Genomic DNA, 22,153 nt, shown 5'->3' with positions numbered 1-22,153 from the left:
GGGGACCAAAATCTTGATCAAAGACAGGTTTCAAAGAAATTGTTAAAGGAAGAAAGTGAGGTAGAGAGGGAATTAGGGAGGGAATTCTAGAGCCAGATTTGGAGGAGTGCAGAGATTTCAGGGGGCTGGCTGGATGAAAGGCTCCACTGAGCAGCCCACATCAATCCCAGTTACTGCTGGAGGTAATACCGCAGCCAGGCCACAAGAGGGCGCGTTAGCCCCTGTTGCCGTGGAAACTGGCTCCATGAATTCAGAGCTTGTGGTTAGCGTCCTCCGCAGTGCCCGAGGGGTCCTGCAACATCTTTCAGAGAAAAAAATAAATAAAATATTCCTATTAAAGATAGTTAATGATTTGATTTACCTAGCGGGACCGACAAAATAGGGAGGTGTGTGTCCATCTGTCAAAGACCCCTTCAGGCAAGAGTCGGGGAGTCTGCACGGGAGAGGCGGCGCTTGCGTAGTGGTTCGGTGAGGGCGGCGCTTGCGCAGTGGCTCGGTGAGGGCGGCGCTTGCGCAGTGGCTCGGTGAGGGCGGCGCTTGCGCAGTGGCTCGGTGAGGGCGGCGCTTGCGCAGTGGTTCGGTGAAGGCGGCGCTTGCGCAGTGGTTCGGTGAGGGCGGTGCTTACGCAGAGGTTGGGAGTTGGTCCCAGGCTGTGGCGCGCGGTGTGGACGGCAGGGCGGCTTCAGGAATCTTCTCTGTCGCCAAATCATTAATCGGCCCTATCCAGATAAATACTTGCGTTTTCTGGTGAATTAATGCTTTTCATGAGGTAAAAGTAGGCCAGTGGAAGTAGTTTATTTCTTCTAGTCAGTGTTGGAGGGGTAGCGTCGCTTCTCCCGGTCCCCCCGCACCATGGCTCCCACCGGCTCCAGCGCCTCTCCCGAGGAGCTCAAGCAGCGGATCCAGCGCCTCATCGAAACGCACCATGTGTTGGTCTTCAGCAAAACCTTCTGTCCTTTCTGTAAGAAGGTGAGTGTGGGGTGGCAGCCTGTGGGAGGGTAGGTAAGGGTTCAACGTCTTCCCCGGGGCAGAGTGTGTTGAGTCACAATCCCTTCATCTTTATTCCAGTATCCAGTGGGAATTCCAGTCCGTGCTCAGAATGGAGGCTTCCTATGTAAACATGTCACGCTGCAACTGCGTCTCCAGCTGCTGGGGGCTGTAGTGCAGTCTGTCTGCCCACCCATCCCTCCCCATTACCCATGCCCGCCCACCCCCCAAGGAAGGACACTGAAGCTCCTTTCACACCCTTAGGACATGAAGCACAGTTTTGTAAGCATAGCCCCTGTCGTAATATGGGAGGTATGGTCATGGTGGCACAGTGGTTAGTGCTGCTGCCTCTCAGTGCCAGGGACCTGGGTTCAGTTCTAGCCTCAGGTGACTGTGTGGAGTTTGCACGTTCTCTCTGCATCTGTGTGGGTCACATCTGTCCCAGTGACAGGAGTTACAAAGGGTTGTGAATGTAGCCGAGACACATCACGCAATCTATTGACTCTGTCATAAGAACATAAGAAATAGGAGCAGGAGTAGGCCATCTAGCCCCTCGAGCCTGCCCCGCCACTCAATAAGATCATGGCTGATCTGTCGTGGCTCAGTTCCACATTCCCGCCCTCTCCCCATAACCCTTAATCCCCTCTCTTATCAAAAACCCATCAACCCGCATCTTAAATATATTGAGCGAGGCAGCCTCCACCACTTCAACAGGCAGAGAATTCCAGAGATTCACCACCCTTTGAGAGAAGAAGTTCCTCCAAACTTGTCTACACGTGACTACACGTCTTGCTGCCTTGGCAAAGCAGCCAGTATAATTAAGGACCCCACGCACCCTGGCCATTCTCTCTTCTGCCACCTTCCATCAGGGAAAAAGGTACAAAAGTCTGAGGTTGGGTACCAACTGATTCAAGAACAACTTCTTCGCTGCTGTCAAACTTTTGAATGGACCTACCTTGCATTAAGTTGATCTTTCTCTGTACCCTAGCTATGACTAACACTGCATTCTGCACTCTCCCTTTTCCTTCTCCCCTGTGTACTCTATGAACAGATTGCTCTGTATGTATTGTGTAAGAAGTAATACTTTTCACTGCATATCAGTACATGTGACGATAATAAATCAGATCAAATAAAATACAATTTCAGTAACAGTGTGGTGCTCTCAGTATGGCACTGGATGTGATGATTGAGGTTGTGCTCAAGGTTTTGTAATATGACTTCTAACTCCAAGTTGAATGTGTTAGGATGGTAATGTGTTGGATGTGGCAATTGGGAAAATGTCCTAGATAATTTCCTTGTTTTAATTGCTTCAGGAAAAACCTAAAATTTGCAAATATGATAACTCTTGTTGGAGCAGTGGAGTTTAAGGCTAATTTAGGTAGATTCTTGATTGGGAGTTCAGAAGTCATGGGGGCAAGCAGGAGAATAGATTGAGGCTCATCAGCATGATCTTATCAAATGGGGGCATGGACTCAAAGGGCTGAATGGCCTACTCTTTATTCATATGTTGAATTCATATTCAACGTTGCTATCGAACATATGTTATCGTGCCCAAGTATGTATCTGAATTTAAATTTTCAGGCCGTGATTTTGCAGACCATCACAGCAAAGCTTATTTCTATTCTTCAGAATGCATACAATCCAGTCCCAGCTTCTAAACATTCAAATGCCTTAAACGCATAATGGTGGAAGTGACAATTTTTCACAATCAAAAATTAGTCTGCAACCCTGAACTGGTCCAAGCACGCTCCAGGATTTGTTTTTAAAAAAACTAGAGGGGACAAGTTCAAAGTTGTTCAACGTGATAGAATTTATTTATTAGTCACAAGTAAGGCTTACGTTAACGCTGCAATGAAGTTATGGTGAAATTCGCCACAGTCCAGCACGTTTGGGTCAATGCACCTAACCAGCATGTCTTTCAGACCATGGGAAGAAACCAAAGCACCTGGAGGAAACCCATGCAGACATGGGAGAATATGCAGACTCCACACAGACAGTGACCCAAGCTGGGAATCGAGCCCAGGTCCCTGGCATTGTGAAGCTGCAGTGCTAACCACTGTGCCACCACATGTTTATCCACAATGTGCAAGATATATCTCGTGGTGCTGTTTGAAGTGTTGCTCCCTCAATGAGCACAAGCAAAACAAATTAACTGGTCAGTTATGTCAATCATTGTTTGTAGAATGTTGTAAATTGGCTATTGTGTTTGCCTGCATATAGAGTTTGCACTTAAGTAATTCACTCAATGCAAGGATCATCTGACATCCTGATGATGTGATAAGCTGCAATGTTGATAATGTTGTTATTTCTGCTTTATCCCCTTTTAACTGTTTGCTTTGTGTGCGGCACTTTGCAATACCCTGAGGCTGTTCCCTGCTGTTGACAGTGCAGAATAAATCCACTGAAATAATGGTTGGAAAAGATTCCTCACAACACCAGGTTAAAGTCCAACAGTTTTATTTGATAGCACAAGCTTTTGAAGTGTTACTCCTTCATCAGGTGAGTGCCGAAAGCTCTTGCTACCAAATAAACCTGATGAAGGAGTAACACTCCAAAAGCTTGTGCTATCACATAAACCTGTTGGACTTTAACCTGGTGTTGAGAGACTTCTTACTGTGCCTATCCAACTCCAATGATGCCAACTCCTCACCATGAAAAAGATTTGTAATAGGAGCTTTTCACAACCACTTGATGTTTTAAAGTCCTTTGGAGCCACTGAAGCATTTTTAAATTATAATCGCCGTTATTATAAAGAAGGTTTGTTCATTAGGCCCAAGTAAGGCTTGCGCCTAAAACTGCAGTGAAGTTACTGTGAAATTCTGAGAGTCGCCACACTTCAGCGCCTGTTTGGGTCAATGCACCTAACCATGTCTTTCAGACTATGGGAGGAAAACAGAGGAAACCCATGCAGGCAAGGGGAGAATGTGCAGACTCCACCCTGACAGTGACTCGAGCCGAGAATCGAACCAGCTGCCTGTGAGGCAGCAGTGCTAACCACTGCGCCACCATGCTGCCCTATGTCGGAATTTTTATCATGTAGGAAACATAATATTTTAGTTATGAGACCAGAGAAATCCATGCTCTTGATTACAATAAATTGGAAGAGCTAATCGGGGCACTCGATATTGAAGCAAATTTTGATGATATGTGAGTGAGAACCTTTGAGTCTAACTGGAAGACAAATGTTTATCAAAACTAATGACTATCACCTCGTGGCTCTGACATCCATCATTATGAAGTGCTTCAAAAGATTAGACATGGCATGGTTTAACTCCGACCTCCCAAATTGCCTGGATCCACTACAGTTCGCTTATCACCTCAGTGGGTCCAAACAGAGGCCATCTCCCTTCTCCCAATTCGTATATTCCCTGGCCCTACACTCAATCTTGAGATACCTGGATAACAAAGGCACTTGTGTCAGACTCCTATTTATTGACTACAGCTCAGCCTTCGACATCATTATTCTTACATCTTCAAACTCAGTAGCCTGGGGCTCAGTCTAGTGACAGAATCCTGAACTTTCTAACCCACAGATCACAATCAGTAAGGATAGGCAATGATACCACCTCTGCTGTTGTCTTCAACATCGGTACCCAACAAGGCTGTGTCCTCAATACCTTACTATATCCATACATCTGTCTCTGTGTGGCTAAATTTGCTCCAACTCCATTTTCAGGCTTGTTAATGACACCACCATAGTGGGTTGAATCTCAAATAATAAGGTGGAGTACAGGAAGGAGGTAGAGAATCTGGTGAAATTGTGCAAAAACAATAATCTTTCCCTCAATGTCAACAAAACAAAGGAGATAGTCATCGACTTCAGGAAACGTAGTGGAGAACATACCCCTGGCTGCATCAGTGAGCATGAAGTAGAAATGGCTGAGAACTTCAAGTTTCTAGCTAGCCAGATAACCAACAACCTGCCTGGTTCCTCCATGCTGATAGTTAAGAAAGCCCACCACCACCTCTACTTTCTCAGGAGGCGAAGGAAATTCAGCATGTCAACTATGACTCACCAATTTTTACAGATGCACCATAGAAAGCACTCTTGTATCGTAGGTTGGTATGGCTCCAGCTCTGACCAATTCTGCAAGAAACTACAAAGGGCTGTGAACGTAGCCCAGTCCATCATGCAAACCAGCCTCCCATTGTATACCAATACATGTGACAATAAATCAAAACTTGAAGGGAGATGAGCTTTTTTGAATCCTGCGAGGTGTAATAATATGGAATTTCCTCCCAAAAGTAGTGGTAGAGCTGACATATCTTTTTAGGTAAACATTTGGGTAGATGGGAATTGTGGTATAGGGAAAGGATTTTGTTTTCAAAGGAGATACAAGAATAGTCTCTAGTTTATAGTTGTATCGTGAACAGTGATGTGGAATTGGACTGGGGTAAGCACAATAAGTCTCTCAACATCAGGTTAAAGTCCAGGTTGGACTTTAACCTGGTGTTGTGAGACTTCTTACTGTGCTTTGAACAGTGTCACTGGAGAAGGTTGCCATTGGCAGAAATTCTGGTTCTCAATCTTTGGTCTTTGTCAATCTGACAACTTTTGTTGCAATTATGCTGGGTGTTGGTGAGGCCTGACCTGGAATACTGTGTATAGTTTTGGTCTCCTTACCTTAAAAAAGATATAGTAACCAATATGATTGCAACAACACATCCCTGCTCCTGTATTCAGCATCTAGCAATGAAGGCCAGCATGCCATTTGCTACCTTTACTGCCTGCTGCACCTACACATTCAGTGATACCCAGGTCCTGCTGCACACTCCCCTCTCCCAATTTACAGCCATTCAGGTAGTAATCTGCAGCCTTGTTTTTGCTTCCAAAGTGAATAAGCTCAATTACTCAAATTATACTGCATCTGCCATTGATTAGCCACCCACCCGACCTGTCCAGATCGTTCTGAAGGATTTCTGCATCCTCGTCACAGTTCACCCTCCCACCCAACTTGGTATCATTTTGCACATAAGTGCCAGGCAATGATCATCTAAAACAAGAGAGAATCTAGCCAGCTCCCCTGATATTGAATGTGATTATCATTACTGAATCCCCCACTATCAACATCCTGGGGGCTGCCATTGATTTAAAAACTCAACTGGACCAGCCATATGCTAAGTACAAGAGCAGGTCAGGGGCTAGGAATTATTAACTCGCCTAACTCCTCAAAGTCTGTCCACCATTTACAATATAGAATCCTCTCCACTTGTGTGCTCCAGCAACTCGCAAGCAGCTTAACGCCATTCAGGACAAAGCAGCCTGCTTGATTGGCATCCCTTCGACAAACATTCACTCCCTTCACCACTGTACATTGGCACCATTAGTTACCATCTATAAGATGCACTTCTGAAACTCATCAAGCTTTCTTAGGCAGCAGCTCCTAAACCTTTTAAATATGAGGTCTCTTGCAGCTAGAAGGAAGAATAAATAAAGGGAACATCACCTGCAAATTCCACTTCAGTGCCACTCACTATCCTGATTTGGAACCATATCGTCGTTCCTTCACTGTCACAGGATCAAAATCCTGGAACTCCATTCCAACAACAGTTCGAGAAGGCAACTCACTATCATGGGTGTACCTATGCCACATGAACTGCAGCAGTTCAAGAAGGCAGGGCACCACCACTCTTTCAAGTGAATTAGGGATTGGCTGTAAAATGCTGGCATAGCCAGTGAGGCTAATGTCCCATGAAAGAATAAAGACCCAATTTCCATTAAATGATGACTACCAAATCAAAATCTATGGCACTGAGACAGGCCCTTCAGCCCAAACTGGTCCTTGCCGACTAAAATGCCCTTCTGAAACTAATCCTGTTTGCCTGCATTTGTCCCATATCCCTCTAAACCTTTCCTATCCACATATTTATCCAAATGCCTTTTAATGTCTCTGCTCTAACCACTTTCTCTGGCAGATCATTCCACCTATGTGCCACCCTGTGTGTAAAAAAAAAATAAGTACAGTTGCTCCTTAAGATCCCTTAAGTTCACAGACATATAATGACACAAACTCAATTTACAGAATATTAATTGGAATGTGAATCTTACAGCTAATCAAGTCTGTACCTCTAAGATTTGATTAGCTGTAAAGATTCACATTCCAATCATTATTCTGTAAATTGAGTTTGTGTCTTTATATGCCCTTTTTGTGAACAGAACTCCCACTTACCTGATGAAGGGGCAGCGCTCCGAAAGCTAGTGGCATTTGCTACCAAATAAACCTGTTGGACTTTAACCTGGTGTTGTGAGACTTCTTATTGACTGATGAAGGCCAGCATGACAAAAGCTGCCTTTGCTGCCCTATCTACCTGTGACTCCACCTTTAAAGAACCATGTACCTGAACTCCAAGGGCCTTCTGTTTCACAATACTCCCTAAGGTCCTACCATTCACCTTGAAAGTTCTGCCTTGATTCGACTTTCCAAAATGCAACACCTCATATCTAAGAACATCAGAAATAGGAGCAGGAGTTGGCCATCTAGCCCTTCGAGCCTGCCCCGCCATTCATGGCTGATCTGAAGTGGCTCAGTTCCACTTTCCTGCTTTCTCCCCATAACCCTTAATTCCCTGTATCAAACTCCACTTGCCATTTCTTGGCCCACTTCCCCAGCTGATCAAGATCCTGCTGCAATTTTTGATAACCTTCCTCACTGTCTACATTACCACCTATTTTAGTGTCATTTGCAAATTTGGTAATCATGCCTTGTACGTTCTCATCCAAATTGTTGATATAGATAACAAACAGCAATGGGCCCAGCACTGACCCCTGAGGCACACCACTAGTCGCAGATCTCCAGCCCGACAAGCATCCTTCCATCATTACCCTTTGCTTTTCACCATCAAATGTCTAAATCTTTCTAATAGAATCATTGGTGTAACCTGTTTCCTTTCTTCGTTACATCTGTATTTTTGTTGCTATCAGCAGTTAACCACATAATTAAGATTTTAATTTAATCATTTTGAAGTAACACTGGAATATGAAGACCTAGGATTTATTACTGTTCTGTTCTGATTTTGCTGATCTCAGCAGGGCAGACATACACTAAACCTGGCCTCTTGTTTTTGGTCCGGAGTGAAAATAATTGTCCAAGAACCTCTGTCCTGACAGCTATTACTCCTGGAAAATGTAACTCAGATGCTGGTAACGTCCACTTGGCTGTGATGCAGCCCAGTACAAAATGGACTGTCTTCATTTCTGCGATTGCACAAACAGACCTCTCAGGGTTGAGGTTCTGGAGCACTGCCTGTGGAAGCATATCCCAGCGAGAGTTCATACTTTCAGGATGGAAGAATAATATATAAACCCATCGTTTATCTAAATTTATTTGTGTTGAATGTTGTACTTTGTAGTATTTCAAACATGTAATGAATGTGGAAATAATAGTTTATAGCAGTGGTTTCTTTTTGTAATGTATTTTGTTTTATATAGGTTAAGGAGCTGTTCAGTGCCTTGGATGTTGATATTCATGTTGTGGAACTTGATTTACTAGGTAACATTCTTTTATGTTTTGTCAGTAACTGTTTATCTTTCGCTGTAAGATATCATTTAATATTTAACATGCTGCCTGCTTGTTATCAGTGTACACTTGACCTTCCAAATGAAAAGAAAAAGTGCAGAGTCATGCAGAGCAAGGGAAAAATATTCAACTTACAATCCAAACTTGTTTTGCAAATGGCTGTTATGACCACAGTCCATAATAGAGTTTTAGAAACGTTTGCTTTTCAGCATGGGACACCAAATAGCGATCAAGGCTGGGAACCTTATTTAGTTTAAGGTGAATTGTGCACATTGTTAAGCCAGTAGACACCCAATACTTTTAGATCTGAAGTGTCAAATTAAATTAGTTGCCCCCAAGCATGGACCTGAAATAACTTTACTGACCTAGTTTCCTTGTCAGCAAAGGCTGTATAGCATAGAACAAGATAACAAGCTTAGAATCATTGTTGCAGCAGAGGAGGTCATTTCCCTGCTTTTTCACCATTGCCCCACTATCCTTTCCCTTCATGTTTCTGTCCAGTTCTCTTTGAAAGAGTGATGGATGGAGATTCATAGTAACAGGTAGTGCAGTCCAACTCACAAATTACTAAGCTAAAAAAAAAAGTTTACCCATTTAAATTTGGGAATATTTTGAGAAAGATCCTCTCATTTGAAATGTTTGGTGGAATTCTCTTGTGGTCCTGCTGGCAGAGTTCAGCGGAGCCGGGAATCAAAAAAATTGGTTTCATGCCAACGTAACTTTCCCATGGGCTCTTCTGGTGCAGATTGGGAAACACTGGAGACCAGCTTGAAACTGATTTGTATTGTATTGGGATGCAAATAAAGACCCAACTGGAATCTTCCACCCACATCCGGTTCACCAGCATGACAGTGGTAAAATGCAATAGTCCAGAACATGTCTGGAACAATGAGAAGTGCAGAAGTTGGGTCTGTCAGTGTACTGTTAATCAGTGTATTCTGGACACATAGTTAATGAGGTTGGGGGCTGGATGGTATGGTGCGTCCACAATGGGAAACGCTCCCCATTCCTGCCCCTGCCATGGGACTTGATCCAAGATGGGAGAATTACAGCAATTTTTTTTCCAAAAATATACTTTATTCATAAAAATTTCAAATAAACCATTGCAAATCTACATGCCTTTGCGTTGCCTACAGTGCAGAATTAAACCTTTTTACAGAGGAGGAACTTCTTCACTCAAAGGGTGGTGAATCTCTGGAATTCTCTGCCCGTTGAAGTGGTGGAGGCTGCCTCGCTAAATATTTTTAAGAAGCGGGTTGATGGGTTCTTGATAAGAGAGGGGATTAAGGGTTATGGGGAGAGGGTGGGAAAGTGGAACTGAGCCATGACAGATCAGCCATGATCTTATTGAATGGCGGGGCAGGCTCGAAGGGCTAGATGGCCTACTCCTGCTCCTATTTCTTATGTTCTTATGTTCTTATAACATTTCAAACCTGAAAACTATACACATGCCTCAAAAATTACTGTGTGCCGTTATTTCTCAGATTGGCACACAGTTGCGCAGGTCGAGAGTGTTCTGCAGTTCCCGGGCCCTCGGTCTGCCTCTATTAAAAGGCCTTACAGTGTGGCCTTTCCCGAACCACCTTTTTTCCAAAAATATACTTCACTCATAAAAGTTTCAAGCAAACCATTGCAAATCTACATGGTCTTTGAATTGCAAACAGTGCAGAATTAAAACTTTTTACAGCAATTGAGTTGGCTATGTAGTGCAGAGGTCTGAGCTATGGAGTGATTACCTACTTTGTTTTTGATAAAAGTTGGAGAGACTTGCACATTTGACTGAATTTGATAGTTTACACAGCAAAGCAAATTTGTTTATGTACCCATGTAGAAGTTGGATTTTGAGATCAATTTTTTAACTTTTTGGTTCAGGGGTTGACATTTCCTCCGGATGCTCCGGTTTCCTCCCACAGTCCAAAGATATGCGGATTAGGTGGATTGGCCATGATAAATTGCCCCTTAGTGTCAAGGGGACAAGCTAGAGTAAATGCATGGGGCTGTAGGGATAGGACATGGGTGGGATTGTGGTCAGTGCAGACTTGGTGGGTAGTCTTGTCGAGCGGCTAATTTTCAACTGAAACAGGCTCTTAGCACTCAAAACACAGATTTCAAATGAGTCAGCAAATAATAGGGGAAGCAGCATCCATGCCATTTCAGTATCTCCCACGCCTATTCATCTGAAACATTAAGTCTATTGTCTCCAAAATGTTGCTTCAGCTGAATGTATTCGGCATTTTTCATTTTTATCTTATAGAATCTTACAGTGTAGAAGATGGCCATTTGGCCCATCGAGTTTGCACTGACCACAATCCCACCCAGGCCCTACACTCAGCCCCACGCATTTACTATAGCTAGTGTCCTTGACACTAAAGGGCAATTTATCATGGCCAATCCATGATCTGATCCGATATCTTTGGACTGTGGGAGGAAACTGGAACGCTCAGAGGAAACCTACGCAGACGGGGAGAAAATGCAAACTCCACACTGACAGTGACCCAAGCTGGGAATCAAACCTGGGTCTCTGGTGCTGAAAGACAGTAGTGCTAACCACTGTGCCACCATGCTACCCTGTATGAAAATTATTTTTTAAAGCCGGAAATCGGGTGTGAATTCTACTGTGCAGTTGACCTTTACACAGGTATGTGGGCCAATTCAGTTGTATTTCTCTTAATATCTCACCAATGACAGTTTGTCAAACAGGAGGTGTATTTAGAAAGAAAAAAGTGCATTTAAGTCATCCAGATGTCCCAAAATACTTTGCAGCTAATTACACTGTTAGATAATCACTGTTTGCAATATTTTGAAATGTGATATTTGTGCACAGTAAGGCTCCACATGCAATGAGATAAAAGGTTCCATGATAGAGAGTGGATAATTAGCAGACTAAATGAGCCAAAATTAGCTCCTGTGATTGTTTTAAACAATTTCAGACTGCATCCTCGATAGCCACATGATGCTGTGTAGAACAGGGAATTGCTTTAAAACAATTGAACACCAGCCCAATACCTCAAATTTGAAAACTTGAGAACAGGAGGAACAGCAGGCCTCTCAAGCATTTGCAGTCATTTAATAAATTCATGGCTGCTGTGAAATGGTCTTCACTCTGCTTTCCTGCCTGACCCCCATACCATTTGACTCCCTTGTCAATCAAAAATCTGTCTTAACTCAGCCTTAAGTACATTTACTGACCACTGAGAAAGAGAACTCTAAGCACTAGTGACCTTCTGAGAACCTACTATGTAGGCTCTTCGAAAGAGCTCTCCAATTTAGCCCCATACTAAAATTTCCACCATATCTCTGGAAACTATTCCTTAATGTTTTTGAATGTGCATCCACAGCCCCTTCAGGTAGTGTGTTACAGATCTTAACCCTCTGCGTGGTAACGTTTCTCATTTCCATCCCGTTCTCTTACCAGTATTTTAAATTATAATCTCTGGTTACTGACCCATTTGTCACAGGAAATAGTTTCCACTTTATCTTCCTCAATCAAAACCCCTCAATTTTTGAATATCTGTTATCTCTTTGTCCTGCTCCAAAAAGAAAAGTTGCAGCTTTTCCAATCTTTCTACATGAGTGAAGTCATTCATCTTTACCTCTTGTCTGTCTTCAAAGACCTTGACATGCTTCCTGTAGTGTTTAGTGTTGTAACCAATAATTTGTGAAAGTTTTGCATGGGTTGTTTTTGTATTTGATGACCTGGTTTGCAAAGCCAAGTATCCCATAAGCTTCCGTACCTTCCTTACTTTACTGTCCTTAAAATAGTAAAATTTAGATTATATTGCCTCTCTATTTCAAGATGCATCACTTCACAGTTATTAATTAAATGTGTGTGCACATTTCACCAGTTTACTTCCCCACTCTTTCTAAGACGTATTTGATTGCATCACTGATCGTAATATATATGGTTCCCTACACTATGTATGATTTAAGTAAATAGCAAGTCATGTTTATTTGGTGCAAGTCAGTTTATATAGTGCTTTATCTACTTTTGCATTATCTGTGTTTAAGAAGCATTCTCTAGCCACTTTTTAAATTCAGCTGCTGACCAAATTGGAGCATTTCACCACAACACACTAACGTTGTGTACTACAAGTTGAGATTGTAGAATATGTTTGGCCATCTTGTTATTATGATACAAAGTTGGAATTTTTGCCTGTGGCTTCTTTTTTCACAGAAGAGGGAAGTAATATGCAGAATGTGTTACACGAAATGACCGGTCAGAAGACTGTTCCCAGTGTATTTGTAAACAAAGCTCACGTGGGTGGATGTGACAAAACCATGCAGGTAATGAGGTTTTTGGTGAAAATGAGTACACCTGACTGCTAATAAAATTCCATAAAGCTTTAAATTTTTAAAGGAAATAACTTTGCACTTGCCTAGCTCTGTTATGTATTTATTATTTCTGCTTTATTACTTATTATTTATGAATGCATTTCAACTTCTGTTTTCAGAAGCCATGGCCTGAATTATGTTTGGCTTGACGTTCATTTTAAATGGCTATTTGAACTTTCTTGGTAGATGCATGGTGATATAGACTAAGAAAGTTTGAGTTTTCTTGTCTATACTCAATTAACTAATAGCCCCTGATGCTGTGTTTTGGGGTGTATAACTGGGCTCTGTACGGGTTAGGAAAAGCAAACAGCCAGCAGCTCTGTTTCCAAGGTGTTTATTGCAAGCTCGACACAAACCGCAGGAACAGCATCTCTTCTTCTGGCTAGGCACGTTATACCTTCTGGTCTCAACATTGAATTCAACAGACTTTTGAATGGACCTTCCTTGCATTAAGTTGATCTTTCTCTACACCTTAGCTATGATTGTAACACTGCATTCTGCGCACTCTCCTTTCCTTCTGTGTGAATGGTATGCTTTGTCTATATAGCGTGTAAGAAACAGTACTCTTCACTCTGAATACATGTGACAGTGATAAATCAAATCTTCCCTCTATTTTTTTCCCCCCTTTCTTACCTTTTCTCCACCTTTGTTTCCATGTCCAGTTTACTCTCTGATTTCTTATCTACCGTTTGGCTATTTGCACCTTCTATTCTCTATTGGACTGCCATTAGCACCTCTTAGCCTTTCCCCTTGTTTTTGTGGCTATGACATCTTTAATTTCTTCAACCTATAGTATAAATATATACCTTCTATGCCTTTTAGCTTTGACAAAAGGTCATCTGGATTCGAAACGTCAGCTCTTCTCTACTTACAGATGCTGCCAGACCTGCTGAGATTTTCTAGCATTTACTCTTTTGGTCTTTATTGCAAAGTTACATGTTTTGACAAATGCTACAGGATCTGACATGCCTGTGGTGCTCATCAATTCGTGTAGATTGCTGACCTATGCAGTGCTTACAGAATAAGTTAAGCAGGGAGGTTTTGCATTACTTTATTTGACTTCCTCCTTTCCCATTGTCCAAACATTTTGAAATTGGTAGGATTGAGGATATAGTTAAACTTACTTTGCTTTTCTGTTTAGGAGTGTCTGTAGCTCATCTGTGACAGAAATCCATAATGGGATAATTATAGCTGGTCTTTACTCCTTTTTACTGCCTCTTTCAGCCTGATCCCTGTACGCCAGGAGAGGTGATGGGTTGGGCACCTAAGAGTAGGAACCCTGCCCTTTTCTTTCTTTAACCTGTGGCAGAAATGCTGATTCATCATGTCTTGCTGTTGAGACTTAAATCTACAAATTGAGCATAAGTCTAGGATATTGAAAGCTGGTTTCTATATAGATTGACATCAGACAGAGCTTTGTCCTTTGAGGTTAATACTGTGATGGAAAAATTACTGATGAACATGATCTTGATGATTTTGGTTGTAATGTGTTTGTTGTTGGTCTGTTTTAGGGCATAGTTCTGACTTGAGTGTTTTTCTCTCTGGCAGAATGAAAGTGTGAAACATTAATTTCAATAATAGCTTTCCGTTCTTGTAATGAAGGCTGATCTATAAGGGAGTCAAGGATTGTGGGGAAAAGAAGAAAAGTGGAGTTAAGGCCACAATCAGATCAGTTATGATATTGAATGGCAAAGCACTCAAGGGGCCAAATAGCCTACTGCTGCTTCTGTTTGTTATGCTTCCCCAACAATAACAGAAGGATTTTTAATTAATTAATCCCAAATTTACCACAGAAGTGGAGATAGTGCTTGTCATCAAATCATTTGCAGATTGACAGACAGCCAAATGCAAAATGCTGCAGTGTCTGTTTTTTTGCACTCTTCGGGGAATGGGGAAAAACTATTTCCCAGACATCTGCCTATTTGTTTTAAAATTTTTCATCAAGTTACCTCTGCTTTTTCTCCCTCAAACCAGAAAGATATCAAGTTGCGGAGGACAGTGACAAAATTGTGTCTCATCATAAAATAATAACAAAACACATTTTAAAATTTAACTTCATTTTAAGAAGGTTCATATCTGTGTAATAGGTTGCTGGAGTAACCTGAAGTGGATTCTTCTTCCCAGGTGCAAGTATAATTGCATTAAGTACCCTCTACCTACCTTGGCTACCATTTTTCATGGTAATATGATAATACAATCAGTTTTTGTCTCCAGAAATTCAAGGCTTGGAACTAAAAATAAAGTTAAAAGTTGAAGTTAAAGTTTATTTATTAGTCACAATAAAGCTTATGAAGTTACTGCGAAATTCCCCTATATTTTATTCAAACATAAGCAGATACAAAATGCATCGTTTACCAGTTAGGCCACTACTCTATAATATGTAATGCACGTCAGAAATAGTGGAGCTCAAGTGCAGGATCCATCGCTGCCAATGAAGTTGCCAAACAATATCAGCATTAGAACCAGTTTGCACATTGCCAGGAAGCAACACAATCTCAGTTCTGAAAAATTGACATCAGTTATCACAACCTTGGAATGTCAATATAAATTGAGATAAAATGGTTTTCCTCAGTCAGCATACTCAATGTCGTCCATTATATAAAGTGTTTTCTCTCCCCTTGAGGCCTCAAGAATGAGAAAAGCATAGTCATGCCTCGCAAGATTAAAACTTCTTTAATTTTTGTTCCATTAACCCAGCTTGTGGTTGTGCAATTTGGAGAACGGAAAAGCAGATTCACTCAATTACAATGTTCACCGCCCAATCTGTCTACACCTCAGGGAAAAAAAAATCAGTGAACCTCAAGGCAACCAGCCCATGTAACCTTTGCAGATGTCTATCTTCTCTTTGCTTCTATCTTTTAATTGCTCCATTCATTACCAATTTCCCACCTATTTAAATATTATCTTTTAGCTTCTTCCCCTTTTGGACTTTCACTAAAGTTATTCCTCCCATTGCTCACAATTTGGTGAAAGCTAATCTATAAGAGTCAAGGATTGTGGGAAAAAGAAACTACAGTTTCCTCCCACAGTCTGAAGATGTGCAGGTTAGGTAGATTGTCCACACTAGATTGCCCCTTAGTGTCAGGGGGACTAGCTAGGGTAAATGCATGGAGTTGGGGCCTGGATGGGATTGTAGTTGATGCAGACTCGATGGGCCGAATGGCCACCTCCTGCACTATAGGATTTTATGATTCTAAGAAATTCCTACAACCCCTCCCCCACCATCTTCCATCTTAAATTAGAGGCCCATTGTTTTGAAACTGTGCCTCTGAGTTTTAGATTCCCTCACAGAATGAAACACCTTCTTGGCATGTATTGCAAAATCCTCTCAATCTTATGTTCAATAAGATCACTTCTTATTCCCTGAAACTCCAATGAGTATACGCTCAACTTGCTTAACTTTCCCGCAAAGACAAACCTATTACCCCAGAAATCAAGCTAGTGAACAGCCCACTCCACCATTGTGCAAGTATGATCTTTATATTAGTATTAGTTTATATTAGTCTGTCTTTGATTCTTTCCCTCTATTGTTTAATGATGTTGTAGTGGAATTTTTAAGCAAACTAAACCATGTGAAATATGTGTCAGTAATTGTGTTTTTCCTGCAGGCTCATGAAGATGGCTTGTTGAAGAAGCTTTTGGAGGGAGGTGAACTGTATGACTATGATCTCATAGTTATAGGTGGTGGATCTGGAGGACTTGCAGCTTCAAAGGTAATGGTGTACGTGGCTTGCTTTTATACAGATGGTGAAAGGAAATACAGAACAATAGAACCAGATCGCACCTATCTACAGAGTTATTATAATTAGAGTACATTACTTGTTAAACTTGGCAGAGGTTGCTTTGTGTTCCAGCCCATGCTTTCCAATTGTTGCCGTACTTTATTTGAGTTTTTGAATTTATGCTACTTGATCTTAAGTTTGATTGTCCCTGATCACTCCTAAGTACACTTTATGCATCTTGCAAATGGATGCACCCTTTCTGCGCCGTGTACAGGCTGATAGTGATGACAGATTATTCTGAATTGTTGGCTTTTTCTTCAGAGGTTTGTTACCAAGCTTAATGCCAACATTTTCTGACTTTGTTTCAGATATACAGAATTTACAATATTTAGCTTTGCTGTAGGATCTTACCTGCCCATCTCAGCGTGGCTGGTCTCAGTTTAACATCTCATCCAAAAGACCACATCTCCAACAGTGCATTATTTCCTTAGTACTTGGTTCTGAGTGGGATTTAAACTTGCCTGAGTGCTTAGTGCTACCACTGAACCAAGATGTATGACAATATCATCAGAATACGAGACTGAAATGTATATTCTCGATTGCTTATGCTAACAGCTGGCAGTTACTATTTTTAATTCTATATTTTTGACCAGCAAAGAAATCAACAGCCAGTCTTCCATCATAAAATTATCTATTTCCACTCCATGAAATTGCCTGTCTCTGTCTCTGCTATGGCTCATTTGCAAAATCCTTCATCCATGTTTGTTCCCTCTAGTACAACTGTTTGAATGTTCTCCTGGCCAGCTTCTCTCTTGCATTGTTCATTAATTTGAGCTCATACAAAACTGCTGTATGTATCCTAGCTCTCACCGAATTGTGTGCTTTCTGATCTATATTGGTTCCTGGGTTAGAAATACCTCAATTTTTAAAAGTTCCCATCATTGTTTTCAAATTGCTCCATTGTGTAACATCTCCCAATTATATCCTTTTCTGCATTCCTGATGTTTTTTATTGGTTTATCATTGGTGACTGTGCCTTCAGCTGCCTGTGCCCTAAAGCTGCATAATTTCCTTCCTAAAATGCTTTACCTTCCTGCACCTCTGTCCTCCACTAATCTGGTTTTTGGACAGTTCCATTATCCCGTGAGATGTGCCTATGTCAGATTTTGTTATATGCTTGTAACATGCTTTGGGACATTTTAGTACGTTAAAGAAACTAAATACTTTCTATTTTAGTCACAGTATGTTGAAGCATGGCAAGGTTCTAAAGGCCGTAAGAAATCAGAACTGTAGCCATTCAGCCCTTCAAGCCTGCTTCAACATTTAATAAAATCATGGCTGATCTAAACACTTTTCACTTCCTTGCATAATTTCTGTAACCCTTCATTCCTGTACTGGTACTGATTTAAAAACCTATCATCTCAGCCTTGAAAATATTTAAGGACCCCGCCTTCACAGCTTCCTGAAGTAAAGAATTCCAAGGATTCACCACACTTAGAGAAGAAATTCTTCCTCAAATTCACCTTAAATAGCTTGGTGCTACACTCTCCCATGACTGGAAATAGGGTGGTACGATGGCAGGTGGTTAGCACTGTTGCCCCACAACGCCAAGGATCTGGGTTCAATTCCAGCCACAGATGATTGTCTGTGTTGAGTTTGCACATTCTCCCCATGGCTGCATGGGTTTCTTCCAGGTGCTCTGGTTTCCTCCCACAGTCCAAAGATGTGCAAGTTAGGTTGTTTGGTCATGGGAAATTGCCCCTCAGTTTTAGGGGGATTATTAGGGTAAATGCATGGCGTTACTAGTATGGGGCCTTGATGGGATTGTTGTTGGTGCAGGCTTGATGGGCCAAATGGCCTCCTGCAGTGTAGAGATTCTATGATTCCATGATCTTTGTAACATCTGTCTCAAAGAATCCCAAATGTTTGAATCGTATAATCTCTGTCTTCTGAACTCCAAAGAGTACAGACCCAACCTGTTTATACCTGGGATCATTCTAGTAAATGTCCTTTGCCTCCAATGATATATCTTTCCTTAAAAACAGGCAGGCAATGGTTAATGGTACCTTGAAAATATCTTCTCAGTGGTATGGTGAATTGTATGTTTGGATATCTTGTCTGGCTTGGTAATTTGGAACAGCAGTTAAGGATGTCACTCTGCACAACCTTTTTAAATCAAGTGGTTCCTGTGCTTGTGTGCTCTAAAAAGAGAATTCTAAAGATTTATGGAATAATAATATGGAACAAACGGGTTCATTGTGTGGGGAATAAAGAATCGGCTGTGGAATTAAATTTACACTTCTCTTCAGTCTTCACAAAGGAAGACATGAATAATGCACCAGAAGTGCTGAGAGAAACACATTTTAGTGAGGAGCTGGAGGATAGCTAATGTAAGCCCACTATTCAAAAAGGGAGGTAGAGTGTAAACAGGAAACAGAGACCAATGAGCCTAACATCAGTACTGGGGACGTTGCTGAAGTCTATTTTCAAGGATTTCATAACTCAGCATTTGGAAGGCAGTGACATAATCAGATAAAGTCAGCATGGATTTACAAAAGGGAAATCGTGCTTGATTAATCTAGTCAAATTTTTTTGAGGATGTAACAAGTAGAATTGACTGAGGAGAACCTGTGAATGTGGTTTTTATGAGCTGAACACCATAGGTGAGGTGAGAGTGATTATCCTTGACATCAAGGCAGCATTTCACTAAATGTGTCATCAAGGAGTCTGAGCATACCTAGAGTCAATGGGATTCATGGAGAGAAATCTCTGCTGGCTCCCCTCCAAGCCAGTCACCACAACATCTTCAAAATGTATTGCAATTTCTTCACTGCTGGGTCAAAATACCTGGAACTCCTTCCCTAACAGCATTGTTGGTGTACCTATGTACAGCATCAGTTAAAGAAGGCAATCAGGAGTGGGCAATATATGCTGAGTTATCCACCAAAACTTGCATCCCAAGAATGAATTAAAGAAAATTGCCTTTCAGGATGGAGAATAGACTGGCACTGTGTAATCTAGTACAATGTTGGATCAAATGTCTTAAGACTATTTTGCAAGAGTGAATAGTTTTTATTGGCAGCTTGCATAAAAAGTATAGTTTTCTGCTGAGGTGTACGGGGAGAAAAACAAATTCAATGCCAAAGTTTAGGAGTCATGTAGTACTACCCTGAACCAGCTCCATTCACTTGTTGTGAGTAAAATTTGTTTGACAGTTACCAGCATTCTGTTTATTTAACAGGAATGTCTTAAACTTGTAGATATTTATTAACTGCAGCTTTTAACCCTATTCTCTGCCTGACTTGGCAATTTTATGGAGGTTGTGTTAATTTGACTGAATTGACTTTTGTATAGAATGGAATATTTTTGGCTAAAAAATAAATAAAATCTGTCATTACTGTTTACAGGAAGCAGCAAATCTTGGAAGAAAAGTCTTGGTGCTTGACTATGTTGTGCCCACACCTTTGGGAACTACGTGGGGTAGGTTTTTTTTGCCTGTCATGATTTGAGCTTTTTTTTTTGAGACACTTCAACATGCACTTGCGTATAATCACCAGTTACAGATAACTTTCACTACCTAACCAGGCTGTTCATTAATCTTAAGATTCTCATTTTGCTGCATTTCCACACCTTAAACTTGGGTTTAGTCTTACTTAAAACTATGGCATTGAAATGTTCCCCATTGAATCCTACATGATGGCTGTTCATTTCATTCTGAGAATACAAGCATGGAATTCTTGTCATACAGCTTTAACTCATCACAAAGTTTGATATTGATTTTTGATTGAGATTATTGGCAGGAGTCATGGAAAGCAAGAAGAATCTGAATGTTTCGTACTTGAAATCTGTGGGTTTTTTATTGTTGACTTTTGGGATGTGGATGGCATGGTTGTTATTACTGCTGCTTTGCAGCACCAGGGACCCAGGTTCGATCCCGACTTGGGTCACTGCCTGTCTGGAGTTTGCACGTTCTTCCTGTGTCTGCATAGGTTTCCTCCCACAGTCTGAAAGACATGCTGGTTAGGTGCATTGACCTGAACAGGTGCCAGAGTGAGGCAACTAGTGGAATTTCAGAGTAACTTCATTGTAGTGTTAATGTAAGCCTTACTTGTGACTAATAAATAAACTTTAGAATTGGGCAATTTTTTTAATCGCCTTTGAGGTGAACTGCAGTCCGTTTGTAAGTACACCCACAATATGTTAGGAAAGGAGTTCTGGGAAGTGAAGAAATGGCAATATAGTTCCAAGTCAGGATGGTATGTGGAATGGAAGGAAACTTGCAGGTGGTGGTGTTCCTTGCATCTGCTGCCATTGTCCTTCTAGGTTGAGGTATGGGTTTGGAAGGTGCTGCTGAAAGAGGCTTGGCAGTGTACCGTATGGATGGTGCATTGTGCTGTCGCTGTATGTTGGTGGTGGAAGAAGTGACTGCTTAACATGGTGGGTGGGGAAATGATCAAGCAGGTTTTTTGTCCTGAATGATGTTGAACTTTTTGACTGTTAATTATCCAGGCAAGTGGAGATATTCTTTCAAACATCTCACTATGTCTGGCAGATGATGATAGACTTTGGAGAGTAAGGATGTGATTTATTCACTGCAAAATTCCCAGTCTCTGTCCTGCATATTAGCCAGAGTATTTGTGGCTGGCCAGTAATTTTCTGGTCAATGGTATGCATGCTCACGGGGATTCAGTTTTAATTTGAAAGATACTATTGAAGGTGCTTTACAAGTTGTTGTTGTTGTGCAATCGTTGAATGTCAAGGGGAAATGGTTAGTTTCTCTCACTGGAGATGGTAATTTCCCAGTACTTGTTTAAATGTTACTTGCCAGTCATCTGCCGAAGTCTGTGTTGTCTAGTCTTGCTGCATGTGAGCATGGACTGCATCAGTATTTGAGGAATTGTGAATGGTACTGATTATTTGCAATTATCAGTGAGCATCCCCACTTCTGACATTGTGATGGGAAGACAGCTATTGAGTAGCTGAAGATCACAGGGATTAGGATACCAGCATGAGGGACTATTCATGAATGTCGTGGAATTGAAACGATTGGCTTCCATGATCACCATTGGTTATCTTTTGTTTTGGTTATGACTCCAACCAGAAGAGTTTACCCCTAATTCCCATTTACTTTAACTTTTCAAACACTGTCAAGTTCTGCCTTGATGTTCAGCACAGTCACCCTCACCTCAGCACTTAAATTTGGTTTGTTGTGATGTGGTCTGGAGCTGAATGAGCTTATCTTGCCTTTCATCTGTCCTTGTTCAGAGAGTTGGCCAGACAATGAACAATCTTTCTCCACTGCCAGTCCCATATAGAGGCCATTCCTTGTCCTGATATTATCCACCTGTACCATCTTGGCTCTTCCTTGTGCATGGTTTCCAGGTGTTTTGCTTTACATTACGTCTTTTTCCATTCCTGTTTGCATCATTTCTATCTTTGCCTGAGACAAATTCCTCTTAACACCAGCTTTCTTGAGCACCCACTCGTTTGTCTGCTTGATTGTCCATGACACAACGTAATATCCTCTGAGTCCTTCCATTTCAAATGCTCTCACTTGAGCCTCATCATTCTTATTTGTGGTTCAGCTTTCACAGCC

At 41.5% G+C, this 22,153-nt stretch overlaps 1 protein-coding gene across 1 annotated transcript in view; it reads left to right on the top strand.

The window, feature by feature from the left end:
- The first annotated feature begins 637 nt into the window (after positions 1-637).
- Positions 638-22,153, top strand: part of txnrd3 (thioredoxin reductase 3) — a 65,946-nt gene continuing 44,430 nt past the window's right edge. Inside the window, exons 1-5 of the mRNA XM_080218629.1 lie at positions 638-969; positions 8,417-8,477; positions 12,679-12,788; positions 16,445-16,549; positions 19,965-20,037. Of these exons, the coding sequence (XP_080074755.1) occupies positions 853-969; positions 8,417-8,477; positions 12,679-12,788; positions 16,445-16,549; positions 19,965-20,037 (466 nt within the window). The 5' untranslated portion in view covers positions 638-852. The remainder of the gene's footprint in view (positions 970-8,416; positions 8,478-12,678; positions 12,789-16,444; positions 16,550-19,964; positions 20,038-22,153) is intronic.

Source organism: Carcharhinus amblyrhynchos, chromosome 3 (assembly GCF_965287045.1).
Source record: "Carcharhinus amblyrhynchos chromosome 3, sCarAmb.v2.hapA, whole genome shotgun sequence".
Classification (NCBI taxonomy): Eukaryota; Metazoa; Chordata; class Chondrichthyes; order Carcharhiniformes; family Carcharhinidae; genus Carcharhinus; species Carcharhinus amblyrhynchos.
The sequence above is the reverse complement of the archived record's forward strand: the minus strand, read 5'-3'. Positions and strand labels throughout refer to the sequence as shown.